Raw genomic sequence first — 13,333 nt, forward strand, 5'->3', positions numbered from 1 at the left:
CCTTAGGGAAAACGAATGAACCGTCTCACTCTCAGACTCGGGAACCACAGCCGGAGAATCATTCATCCATAACTGCTTGCAAAGGGAACCACAGCGAGAGAGATGGGGCGGATCTGTAAATCCACCCACCAGCTCCTGACCTTTGTGGCAGAATTCAGCCTCCCACACCGTGTCATCCCAGGGCGGCAGACAGATGGGTGGGCAGGCAGACCTGCTGCAGGCTTTCATCAGCTTTGGGCCAGTCCCCTTGTGGTTACAACTATGGGTGGATACTAGGAGGGGGAGGCTTATGCAAAACTGCACGTAGTTCAGTTTTTGCTGTCTGCTTCATAAAGGGAGTAGGGGGAGGGAGGCTGCCTCCCCTTTACTATAAATCAAGGCCTGCAAAAATAGGACACCTCTAAGGCGCGGGAGGAGGAAGAGGGGAGGAGGAAAGGGATAAGGAGGACAGAGAAACTGGGGGTGGGGGAGAGATGGAAGGACATGATAGAAGAAGAAGGAACAGAGAGGAGAAGGGAAGGAGAGATAGTATGTGAGGCATGATGAGCACCAAAGAGAGATAAGGAGAAAGAGAAATGCTTGGCACTTCATAAATACATAAAAGTAATTGCTGAACTCAAAAAGGAAAAGGTATTACTGAGGTGAGTTTGCAAGCAATGCAGTGGGCAGGGCTTGAGCCCCAGCAAAGGTGACCGTGCGCAGCTCAGGCTGGCTGGGAGGCCTCAAGCCTGCGGCGGCCACCCTCCAGGGGCTCAGCCGGCCGGGAGCTGTCCAGATGTCTGGTGCTGAAATGCCCAGGTGCTCACCAGCTTTTCAGGCAGAACTGCTCAGCTATTCGACTACTTGTTAAACACCTACTGTTTGCCAGCCATTGTTCCAAGGGCTAAGGAAAGCTGTACTGAATAAGACAGGCAAAAGTCCCTGCCCTTATGAAGCTTACATTCTATGGGAGGAGACAAGATAAGATAGTAGAATTTTCCATGTTAGAAAAGGTCAAGTTCTATGGAAAGGAGGAAGAGAATGAGTTTAGCAAATGCACCCCCAAACAGTGGTCACAGAGAGGTGACACAGTGATGCAGGATGCCCACGCTGGGAGTGAGCCCCCACGTAAAGGATGTGCTGACATTGGGTCACAGGTCACAGGGACTCTCAGCTGGGCGATCTGTCAGGGGCCAGACCCCAATTCCAGCCAGCTGCCTGTTCTCTCTCTGGGGGCCTCTCATTCCTCCAACCTCAGGCCATCTGGGCCCCAACTGTGTCTGAGAAATGGGTTTCCACCCACTGTGTACAGCACCAGCTTAAGCTTGGATGATTTGAGACCCTGTCACTGGGTCAACTCGGGCAACTCACCACTTTACTCTGGCCTTCGTTTACTCATCTATAATAGGGACAGTGATCCTTGCCAAGTTTGAGGAGGTACCAAGGAGAAAGTGGTGGGCGAGTTCTCTCTGCTGTTCACGTGGGGGGATTCCCCCTCACTAGGGTCTCATTCTTCAGAGTCCCCACTGCTCACCACAGGGTCTAATCCTGTAGACACTGAATGAATGAAGCAAGTGGCAGCAATGCTTGGCCGATATTCACTGAGGGCTGTACTGCTTTACCCTTCACACTGCAGCCCTGTTCCTGAAGAGCACTAACCTTGGGGGTATGCAGGAGCCCAGATGGCAGCCCAGGGGGAACAGGGGCTGAAGCCCATGTCTGAGTGGGTTCTGCAGTGCGGGCTGATGTGGGCGACACTTGGGGACAAGAAGGGCCTGTGGTCTAATAAGTTGGGGGAACTCAGCACCTCTGGGAGATTCCCAATGCTCATCACCACGTCCAGGCTCCAAGGGTTGCCCCAAGAGCCCTGTTTAACTCCTTTAACCGTGAAATTCCTCTTTTCCTCTCCTTTTTGAGGAACACTTATCACCATCCTCAAGAAGGTGCCCTGGGAAATGCTGCACTGGGATTTGGGAAGGACTTGAGAACCCTTGTCCCAGGGAGGCAATTTTAGAGGTTTATGGGGTTCTAAACCTCCGTGTTTTATGTGTGCCTATCACATAGCAGGCACTCAGTAAACATGTGAAGAATGGATGAATGAATGAATGAATGAATGAATGAATATGTTGTTCTACTCACTTTCAAATGGTAAGAATTGAGGGCAGGAAGATGAAAGTGATTTGAGACTTAAGGACTCAGGGAAGGATCATTTTTAGTCCCCTCTAGACCACAAGTTTGGCTGGAGAACTGATGGAATTTATTCATGCATCCATTCATTCACCCAGTGACAACTCGGAGTTGTAAGTGTGATGTGGTGGATTAGCACTGGGGACCATGGAGGAGATAACTGACTACATGTAGGGGTAAAAGGGATGGCTTCCTGGAGGTGAGCCTGAAGGGCCCTTTGTGGGGGACTGACCCCAGGACTCCCACCCTCATGTCATTTTCCCCAGCCACATGAATCATGCTTGGGACTTCTTGCTTAGAATCCCATGTTTGTGGCCTCCCAGCCTTGACAGAATCCATCTTGGCCCCTCCCCTCTTTTACCCAGCCTCTGCTACCACTCTCCCTTGCTGTCAGCTGCTTGTCAGCCTCCCCACACCCAGAGGATGCATCTGCATTATGCAGATGACTGAAAAGACCCAAAGGAACAGGGCTCTAATGGCAAGATTCCAAGCAGAATGACAAGTAATGGGGAGCCATGTGAGATCATGGGAGCCCTCTTGAGACCCCCAAATGCCATTCTCAGAAGCCTCAGACCAGACACTCACCTCCATCCTCCACCAACTGCAAAGGTGCCCTTCTGCCCCCTGCAAACTGGAGCATGGCTGGATCTTTAAACAGGGGAAAAATGCTTCATCATGTTCTGCTTCTCCATGCAAAACGAGAAACTCCCTTCCCCCTCCCTCCTCCTCCCCAGCACACTCTCCTCCCTGTAAAACGTGGTTAAAGGGACAGCACCATCACTTACCCATCTCTGAGGGTCTGCTTAGAACCAGGGGTCTGGGAGTGATGTAGAGGGCAAAGAGAAAAGAACTGGCATAGGTCTTTCCTAGGGTATTTTTCTGTCCCCATCCTGGGGATCCTACAGAATGAAAACCATGTTAAACTGGAAATGTAGTGGGATTTGGGTTAACTGCCTGAGGGAGGCTCAGGTCTGGGAGGGGAGTCTACACTGACTCCCCAGGGGGTCTCAAGGCTCCCTCCTGGCATCTGGCATCTAGGGGTGTCCCTTCAGCTCCCAATGGAGAGGCAAGACAGCCCAGGTGTGTATGTGGGAGAACGTCACAGAAAACAGGGGACCGGATGCCTAGCAGAAGGTCAAGGGGCTCGGTCTCTGGCTGCCGGTGTTTCTCCACTGGATCATTCACCCATCTCTCCTCAGTTCCCTATCTGCATAGCACAGGGATCAGGCAAGGGGGAGATGGCATTCCTCCGTCCCATCCCTCAAGGGAAAGGCAGAGGCTAATTAACCCCTTCCTCCCCAACAATGAGCAGTAGGCCCTGTCCCTGGTGCTGAAGCACCAGCCTCAGCGCCGCCCCCACTCCCAAGGCACTTGACAGGAGCCAAACCCAAGAAAAAACCAAATAACCACCAGCTGTCGCAGGGCCCTCCAAATACCAGGGTCCTCTTTTCTACGTGAATTAGGGTTTATGGGGGTGAGGGACTCTGGTACCCTGAAAGCATCCCACCACTTCTCTGGGCGGGGAGAAGGGAAATCTATCATGGCACTCACTTGTCTGTTGTGGGTGTCGGGGAGAGACTACAAGTTGAAGCTGAGGAGATGGGGAGGGGAGAGGAACAAAGATGGACTTCCTAGTTGTGGGAAAGTGGCTGCTATATCCACGGGCAGTAGGAGGGTTCTCCTCCCCCAATTCTGCCAGAGATCCCCCAAGTCAGAAGCTGCTGGGGGAGCAGGGGGTCTCAAGTTGCAGCCTGACCCAGGGCAAGGTCCTTTCTTTGTAAAGATGGGAAAACCGAGTGGGGGGGAAGGGGGCACAACTTGTCCAAGGTCATTTGCCAGCAACTGTGGCGCTGACCTCAGTGTGCAGACCCTGGCCTGGGTGACTCCTAGCCCTCCTGTCACTTCCCCCACTCCCCACAGGCGTCAACTCTCCCAGCTTCATGCCAAGTTCCCCGAAGCACGCCCACTCTTGGTTCTCTGACCCTCACACACCCTGCCTTTACAGGGGACCCTCTGCCAATTCACTGAGGGCCCTCCTTGCTGGGGCTAGTTGTAGGGTCTCCTGCCTCCTACGCTGCGGAGACCACTGTGCCCCCCAATCTGGGCTTCCCTTCTCCATCCTCTGCAGTGTCTCCCACACACCCAATTCAGGGCAGCCTTGTCGCCCTCCCCAACTCCAGGTCCCCCTCCCCTATTCCGGAGCCGGCTGCAAAGTTCCTTGAGCCCTCTCCTGGTGGCCCCTCTAGCTACTAGGGGAACAGTGTACCTCCACTCAGGGGTTTTCTACCTCTGCCCTCTGTAGTGCCCACTATGCCTCCATTCAGGATTACTTTTCTCCCTCCCCTATTCCGGGCCGGCTGCAGACACTCTGCATCCCCTATCCTGAGGGTCTAACTATGAGGAAAAACCTGTGCTCCCTCTCGTTCGGGGGTCCTCTCATCCTACTGAGTCTTCTATCGCTCCAGCCCGAAGGCATCCTGCCCCTATTCCCATCAGGTCTCTTTGCTCCCCCCCGCCCCATTTCAGGCTCCTTCTTTAATTCCTAACATTGTAGCAGGGTCTCCCGACCCGCACCAGAGGGCTCTCCTTCGGTGCGCTCCGGGAGTCCTCTACCGCCTGACTCTGCTTCGGGGGTGCTTCTCTGACGCTGCGTCGTCGATTCCTTTCACTCCTTGGTTTCCCTGCCCCGCCCCTCTCACTGCGGCGGAGCCAGCCGGCCCCGGGCCGCTGCGGGAGGAGGCGGAGAGGGCGGGGCCCTCCTCCCCCGCTCACCCCCCCAGCAACTGCTGAGGGGCTGGACCCCGCCGTGCTGCTATAAAAGGGCCGGCCGTCCGAGTGCTACCGCAGTGCCGCCCGCCCCGTCCCGGCCTCGGGTTCCCGCTCCGCCGGCAGCCGCACCTGCTCCGGCCAAGATGAGCTTCAGCGGCGCTGAGGCGCTGCTGGGCGCCTTCGCGCCGCTCCACGGAGGCGGCAGTCTGCACTACGGGCTGGCTCGCAAGGGCGGCGCGGGTGGAGCGCGCTCTGCAGCCGGCTCCTCCAGCGGCTTCCACTCATGGGCGCGGACGTCCGTGAGCTCCGTGTCGGCCTCGCCGAGCCGCTTCCGCGGCGCGGGAGCCGCCTCCAGCATCGACTCGCTAGACACGCTGAGCAACGGACCGGAGGGCTGCGTGGTGGTGGCGGCGGCGGCGCGCAGCGAGAAGGAACAGCTGCAGGCGCTGAACGACCGCTTCGCGGGCTACATCGACAAGGTGCGGCAGCTCGAGGCGCATAACCGCAGCCTGGAGGGAGAGGCGGAGGCGCTGCGGCAGCAGCAGGCGGGCCGCGCCGCCATGGGCGAGCTATACGAGCGCGAGATGCGCGAGATGCGCGGCGCTGTGCTGCACTTGGGCGCGGCCCGCGGCCAGCTGCGCCTGGAGCAAGAGCACCTGCTGGAGGACATCGCGCACGTGCGCCAGCGCCTAGACGACGAGGCCCGGCAGCGCGAGGAGGCTGAGGCGGCGGCGCGCGCACTTGCGCGCTTTGCGCAGGAGGCCGAAGCGGCGCGCGTCGAGCTGCAGAAAAAGGCTCAGGCCCTGCAGGAAGAGTGCGGCTACCTGCGGCGTCACCACCAGCAGGAGGTGGGCGAGTTGCTCGGCCAGATCCAGGGCAGCAGCGCCGCGCAGACTCAGGCGCAGGCCGAGGCGCGCGACGCCCTCAAGTGCGACGTGACGTCGGCACTGCGCGAGATCCGCGCGCAGCTGGAAGGCCACGCAGTGCAGAGCACGCTACAGTCCGAGGAGTGGTTCCGAGGTTCGCAGGCGAGCGGGGACAGGGAGGATGGGGCGCCCTCTGTTGGTCGGTCAGTGAGGGGAAGGGTGGCATGACTTAGGGTGCTGGTGGACTCTGCGTAGAGGTGGCTGGACTGGGTGGTGCGCTGCTCAGCTTCCTCCTGCAGAGTGCATGCCCTTAGTTAAACAGTTTTACTCTAGGTCTCTTGTGGGACACCCCCCCATTTCCCCCAACTCTAGGTTCTCCTTTGGCCTTCTCCAGGGCCCTTATATCTGTCCTTCAACTCTGGGTCCTCTCTGCTCCTTCTCCCGAGTTTTGGTAACCGCACTGTGAGGCCCCTCTTCATCAGGTTCCCTCTACTGCTCCAAAGCGCTGCCGGCTTCTAGTCGCTGGGGTGCTCTTTGCCCTTCAAAGTAACATGGCTTCCCTGTCCAATGCTGCCCACCCACTTTCTTGCACACTGCAGAGAACCCTATTCTGACACCTGTCGGGCTCTTCCCCACTACAGTTGGGGAGGGTGGGTCATTCTCGCATTCTTTCTCCCCAGGGGGACCACCATTACAAACAATTGGTGCCTGAAGCCGAAGTGGTTTGTGGGCCCTTTAATGTCCTTGCTCCCCTTCAGAAAAGCCGGGAGCCTCCCAAACCCATCTCCCTCCCCCAACTCCGTGCCACCCTGAGTCAGCTAGGTTGCAGCTGCAGCAGCTTTGAAGCTGTGCCCAGCACCTGCAGGGTGACTTTGACCAACACTTGCCCTCTCTGGTTTTCATTTCTTTTGGGGTTGAAAGGGGGGTCGACTAACTGGGCTTCTTACCCTGGGGAGCTCCATGAGCCTTCCTGAAACTGTCTGTAAAACTGCATTGTTCTTGGGAGAGGGTACAGAGGCTTCAGTGATTTTCAGACAGGTCTGTGATCCACAGTGCGTAAGAATCCTCACCCACTTGGATGGTTTCTAAGTCTTTGCCAGTACTAGCAGAGAAAAACCAGAAAAGCTGGGATTTTGATGCCTTGCTTTACTAGTTCCTTCCTCTCCTCTGCAGTGGCAGAACCATCCCCTCCCCCATCTCTGCAGCAAGGCTCCTCCCAGAGCAAACCTCTCTGCTCTCTTGGGCGTTGCCCTTCATCAATCTCAGGACTTCTGGACCACCCAGCTGGCATCCCTTCTTCCTCCCCCACTCCCAAGACTCAGGTCCTGAGTGTCATTATCTCAGGATTCAGGATGTCCACATTCAGGAGGTTCAGACTAGCCTCCAGACCCCCACTGGCCCCTGAAAAGTCTTCTGGGAACCTGCAGCCCATTGCTCACAGGGGCCAGGGTGTGGCTGCCATTGGCACAGGGGCTCCTGTGCTAGAGAATGCGCAGCAAGGGGGAGGAGGGGACAGAGGAGCTGGCACGCAGGCCCCAGGCTCTGCAGTGACCTTGGGCTCTGCAAAGCAGAAACCTGCAAGGAAGGGGCTATGGCTACATGGTGGCTCACAGCGTCCTCGTGCCTCTAAAGGTCACAGACTCATTAACTTGTTCAACCACAAGCTCAGAGTTAAGCCCCATGGGTCAGGTTTCACATACGAACCCTCAGCACTGCCAGCCTTTGCTGGGGAGCTGAACCAGGAGGACCAGAAATGTGGGCTTCCTTTGCCCTGCAGAGTTTCCAGATCCTGAGTTTGGGGAGACAGTGTGATCTTTGGAGCCAGATAGACACTAGATTTGAATCCCAGCTCTGCTACTCAAACTGGCCTACTGGCCTTGGGCAGTCGTCATTTGCCTATGACAAAGGATAGGGTGAGTTAAGCATCCAAGATGGCACCGGCACTCAGTAGGTCCTCAACCCATGTGTGTCACCTTCCAGATCTGGGCAGTAGAATCCAAATCCAGTTGTGTCTAACCCTGTGCCCTACTCCCTTCTCTCCCAGTGAGACTGGACCGACTGTCAGAGGCAGCCAAGGTGAACACAGACGCCATGCGCTTGGCACAGGAGGAGATAACTGAGTACCGGCGGCAGCTGCAGGCCAGGACCACAGAGCTGGAGGCGCTCAAAAGCACCAAGGACTCACTGGAGAGGCAGCGCTCTGAGCTGGAGGACCGTCATCAGGCTGACATCGCATCCTACCAGGTGGGCAGGGGTGGGGCAGAGAGCCAGACTGTCTCACCTGGTTGGGTGACCCTGGACAAGTCATTGCCCCTCTTTGAGTGGGGTCATTGTAGTTAAGACCATGGGCCTTGGAGTCAGACATACCAGGGGTACCAGTATGTCTTTCTAGCCGTGTGACCCGAGGAAAGTATCTGCCTCTCTGACTCTGAATTCCCTCAAGGCAATGGGAAAAAAAAAGCCTCCTTTGCAGAGCTATGAAGATTAAAGAGAGAGACGAACTTTTCATGCAAGGAGTGAGTGTGCTCAGCAGGGTCTTGGTCATAGTGGGCATTCAGTAAACAATAACCAGTGTCTATGAGTGAGGGTAGCCTGGGGAAGGCCTTGGCAGATACCTCCCATTAAAGACAACTGCCAAAAGAAAATATCGCTTTTAAAGAGCTTATTATGCAAGTAATATATGGTGATTGTAGAAAAAGGAGGCAATAAAAATCAGCCATACTGATTCACTTCAAGCAGTGGCTAAGTGGGCTTGGGGTCAGGGGAGAAGCTTCAGCTCGTATTGAGCGTGCTTCTGTGTATTGTCTCGGTCAACAGATGCCTCCCGAGCCTGTACTGTGAGGCAGGCACTTTGGAGCACTGGGGAAACAATAGGGAGCCAAAGCAGACAAGGCCCTGTTCCCACTGAGCCCTTCCTAAGCTTAAGATCTGTAAAAATTCACCGATCATCCCACTGACCTGTGATGACCATTGTTGGTGTCTGGTGTGTTTCGTTCCAGACCACTCCCCAGGCTGAGGTTATACACACAGCAGGAGTTTTGTTCCAGGTGACTTTCATGTCCATGAATGAGATCCGTAGCTTTCACCGGGTGGGGGTTGGCCCCAGCAAGCCTGGCTGAACAGGACTACGTTGGGTTTGCATAGCCTGCCGCAGCTCCTCCAGTGCTGAGGGCCAGAATGCTGACTGGCGCGTGACATGTATGTGACTTCTCCTCCCCAGGAAGCCATCCAGCAGCTGGATGCTGAGCTCAGGAACACCAAGTGGGAGATGGCAGCACAGCTCCGAGAGTACCAGGACCTGCTCAATGTCAAGATGGCTCTGGATATTGAGATTGCTGCTTACAGGTCAGGGGGCCAGGGGGCCTTTGGGTGGTGGTTCTTAGAAGGAGAAGCCTTGGATTTTAAGCCCCACAGTGAGGTAGCCTGCCAGTCTTAGAGAAAAAAAAAAAAAATTTTTTTTTTCTTATTGTGGTGAAATGTATATAACAGAAAATTTACCATTTAACCGTTTTTAAGTATACAGTTCAGGGGCATTAAAAATATTTACATTATTGTGCAATCATCACCATCATGTATGTCCAGACCGTTTTTCATCTTCCCAAACTGAAATTCAGTGCTCATTAAACAGTAACTCTCCACTCCCTTCCCTTCCCTCCCCCAAGCCCTGGCAACCAACATTCTACCTTTTGAGAGACAAATATCTTGAGAGTGACGTAGTTTCATTCTGATGGTGAATCAGAGGGTTAAACCTCCTCACCCTCTTCCCAAATCCAGCCAGCTAGAGGTTGTCTTGGAGGGAAAGGAGGTACTTGAGTTGTCAAGGGCTTTCTCAACTCTACCTCTTAGAGATTCATAGCTCTCTGAGCAGTTGTTTCCTGGGGAAATAAAATAGGGGTGATAATAACAGTACCCACGTCCTGGGATTGTTGGGAGGAGGTGCTAATCCTGTTCCTGAGCTAATCCAGGTAACACAGGTACCACTGGGCTGCCACAGAGAAAGCCCTCAGTAAAAAGTAGCCATGAGAAAGCCAAGAGACCTCCCAGCTTAGCAGTTTCCTGCTAAGGAACAGGGCTGACCCTGTGAAGACCTGTCCCAGTTGTTGGCTAGTGACCCTTCACTTTCCACATCTTGGCTCTAATCTCTAGTCTTGCTACTCAAAGTGTTGTCCATGGAGTAGCACAATCAGCATTATCTGAAAGCTGGTTAGAAAGGCACCCCAGACCTGTTGAATCAAAATCTGCATTTTAATCAGATCCCTGGGTGATTTGCATGCCATTAAATTTGCAAAGCACTGGTCAGTATGGGTAACCCCTACACTTACTCTGAGGCAGGTATTGCCAGGTTCTTTTTATTTATTATTTCACTGAAACAACCCTCTGAGGTTAGGACTCTTAATGACCTTGTTTTTACCAATGAGGAGACCGAGGATGAAAGAGCTTGAGTGGCTTCGCTAAAGTCACACATCTAGTGAGTAGAAAAGAGTGGAAACTGCCCCCACCATGTTCCTAAAACCCAAAGGATGAGAATATAAGGTAACAGGAGACCCTTGAAATTCAAATGGGAACATTCTAAGACCTCTTAAACCCAGGTTTATACATGTGGAATTCCTTGCTCATACTCCCACCTTTCTCTTGAATAACATTTTAGTTGAGGGACAATAAGTATAAATGTTGTTAATATAGGTGTTTTCTCTTGAGGGCCATTTCTTCAGGAGAAAAAAGTTTTATAAGTTGCAACCTTAGCTGCATTAAACAAGAGCAGTGCCATTGGGGTGTGGATTCTGGGTGGTCCCTGGGATGATCTGCTAAGTGACCTTCTCCAGTCTCAAAGTGCCCACCATTCACATCCCTTCCTCCACCAAAGTGCATATCACTGGATGCGGTGGACCTTCAGAGTAACTCAGGAAGCCCCCTAACTCATTGATCGGCTCTGAGTTAATAGTAACGTGTTCCATTATCCATTCTGCAGAAAACTCCTGGAGGGTGAAGAGTGTCGGATTGGCTTTGGCCCGAGTCCTTTCTCCCTTCTAGAAGGACTCCCCAAAATCCCCACCGTATCCACTCATATAAAAGTCAAAAGCGAAGAGAAGATTAAGGTGGTAGAAAAGTTAGAGAAGGAAACTGTGATTGTGCAGGAACAGACAGAGGAGGTCCAACTGACTGAGGAAGTGACTGAAGAAGAAGAGAAAGAGGCCAAAGAGGAGGAGGAAGGGGGAGAAGAAGCAGCAAAATCTCCCCCAGCAGAAGAGGCCGCATCTCCAGAGAAAGAGGAGGCCAAGTCCCCAGAAAAGGCTGAGTCCCCTGTGAAAGAAGAAGCAAAATCACCAGCTGAGGCCAAGTCTCCTGAGAAGGCCAAGTCCCCAGGAGTGAAGTCTCCAGAGAAGGCCAAGTCCCCTGTGAAGGAAGAGGCCAAATCCCCAGTGAAGGCCAAGTCCCCTGTGAAGGAAGAGGCCAAATCCCCAGAGAAGGCCAAGTCCCCAGTGGAGGCCAAGTCCCCAGAGAAGGCCAAGTCCCCAGTGGAGGTGAAGTCCCCAGAGAAGGCCAAGTCCCCAGAGAAGGCCAAGTCCCCGGTGAAGGAAGAGGCCAAATCCCCAGAGAAGGCCAAGTCCCCAGAGAAGGCCAAGTCCCCGGTGAAGGAAGAGGCCAAATCCCCAGAGAAGGCCAAGTCCCCAGAGAAGGCCAAGTCCCCGGTGAAGGAAGAGGCCAAATCTCCAGAGAAGGTCAAGTCCCCAGTGGAGGTGAAGTCCCCAGAGAAGGCCAAGTCCCCTGTGAAGGAAGAGGCCAAATCCCCAGAGAAGGCCAAGTCCCCTGTGAAGGAAGAGGCCAAATCTCCAGAGAAGGCCAAGTCCCCGGTGAAGGAAGAGGCCAAATCCCCAGAGAAGGCCAAGTCCCCAGTGGAGGTGAAGTCCCCAGAGAAGGCCAAGTCCCCTGTGAAGGAAGAGGCCAAATCCCCAGAGAAGGCCAAGTCCCCTGTGAAGGAAGAGGCCAAATCCCCAGAGAAGGCCAAGTCCCCAGTGGAGGTGAAGTCCCCAGAGAAGGCCAAGTCCCCTGTGAAGGAAGAGGCCAAATCCCCAGAGAAGGCCAAATCCCCAGTTAAAGAAGAGGCCAAGTCCCCAGCTGAGGTGAAGTCCCCTGAGAAGGCCAAGTCTCCCATGAAGGAAGAAGCAAAGTCCCCAGAGAAGGCCAAAAGCCCTGTCAAGGAGGAGGCCAAATCCCCAGAGAAGGTCAAGTCTCCTGTGAAGGAGGAGGCCAAGGCTCCTGAGAAGGAGGTCCCAAAGAAGGAGGAAGCAAAGTCCCCCATGAAAGAGGAAGAGAAACCCCAGGAGGTGAAAGTCAAAGAGCCCCCAAAGAAGACAGAGGAAGAGAAAACTCCAGCCACACTGAAAACTGAGGAGAAGAAGGACAGCAAGAAAGATGAGGTGCCCAAGAAGGAGGCTCCAAAGCCCGAGGTCCAGGAGAAGAAGGACCCTGCTGTGGAAAAGCCCAAAGAACCCAAAGCTGAAGCCAAGAAGGAAGAGGCTGAAGATAAGAAAAAAGCAACCACCCCAGAGAAGGAGGCTGCTGCCAAGGGGAAGGAAGAGGCCAAACCCAAAGAGAAGACTGAGGTGGCAAAGAAGGAACCAGATGATGCCAAGGCCAAAGAACCCAGCAAAGCAGCAGAGAAAGAGCTGGAAAAGCCAAAGAAGGAAGAGACGCCAGCGGCACCTGAGAAAAAAGACACCAAGGAGGGGAAGGCCACAGAGGCCAAGAAGCCTGAGGAGAAACCCAAAGCAGAGGCCCAAGCCAAGGAGGAGCCCAGCAAGGAGGCCTCCACACCAGGCAAAGCCAAGGCAGAAAAGGCTGAGAAATCCTCTAGCACAGACCAGAAAGACAGCAGGCCTCCAGAGAAGGCCACCGAAGACAAGGCCACCAAGGGAGAGAAGTAAGGCAGGGAGAAAGGAACATCCAGAGCAGCCAAAGAAACTCAGGAGGGTCTGGGAGCTCAAGGGTCGGTGTAACTAATTTTCATTTTTTCTCCTTTTTCTTTAAGAAGAAACTCTGCTTAGAACCTCCTTAGGCCCTCCTTCACCAAACAGGAATTTCTATTAGCAATGTGTTAGCAAGAGAGGGTCCTCCCAACCCCCGGCCCCACGCCCCAAACCCTCCCTAGGCGATGGACAATTATGTTATGATAGCTTATGTAGCCGAATGTGATAATATGCCGAATGCCACATGTAAACACTTGACTATAAAAACTGCCCCCCTCCTCTCCAATAAGTGCATTTATTTCCTGTATGTGCAACTGACCGATGACCGCAATAATGAATGAGCAGTTAGAAACACATTATGCTTGAGATGTCTTAACCTATTCCTGAATGCCTTCTGTTTTCCAAAGGAGTGGTCGAGCCCTTGCCCAAAGCTCTCTATCCTGGAAGAGCTGGAGCAGGTGGGGCTGGGCGCTGGCCACTGAACCATGCCAGGGAGCACTTTTCCACTGGAGTCCACTTTCAATTGCTTCTGTGCAATAAAACCAAGTGCTTATAAAATGAAAA

The 13,333-nt window shown here is 53.9% G+C and overlaps 1 protein-coding gene across 5 annotated transcripts; it reads left to right on the top strand.

The window, feature by feature from the left end:
• Positions 1–4,996: 4,996 nt before the first annotated feature.
• On the top strand, positions 4,997–13,333 carry NEFH (neurofilament heavy chain). Of its 5 annotated transcripts, none has more exons than XM_082418535.1 (5): positions 4,997–5,955; positions 7,846–8,045; positions 9,022–9,146; positions 10,771–11,521; positions 11,558–13,333. In XM_082418535.1, the coding sequence occupies exons 1-5, from the start codon at positions 5,079–5,081 to the stop codon at positions 12,725–12,727; spliced, it is 3,123 nt and encodes a 1,040-aa protein (XP_082274661.1). In that variant the 5' UTR covers positions 4,997–5,078; the 3' UTR covers positions 12,728–13,333. The 5 variants fall into 5 exon arrangements, with proteins under 5 accessions (XP_082274661.1, XP_082274663.1, XP_082274662.1 ...); XM_082418537.1 differs by having other exon boundaries at positions 10,771–11,269; positions 11,360–13,333; XM_082418536.1 differs by having other exon boundaries at positions 10,771–11,185; positions 11,228–13,333.

This window comes from Balaenoptera physalus (assembly GCF_965194825.1).
Source record: "Balaenoptera physalus genome assembly, chromosome: 12".
NCBI lineage: Eukaryota > Metazoa > Chordata > Mammalia > Artiodactyla > Balaenopteridae > Balaenoptera > Balaenoptera physalus.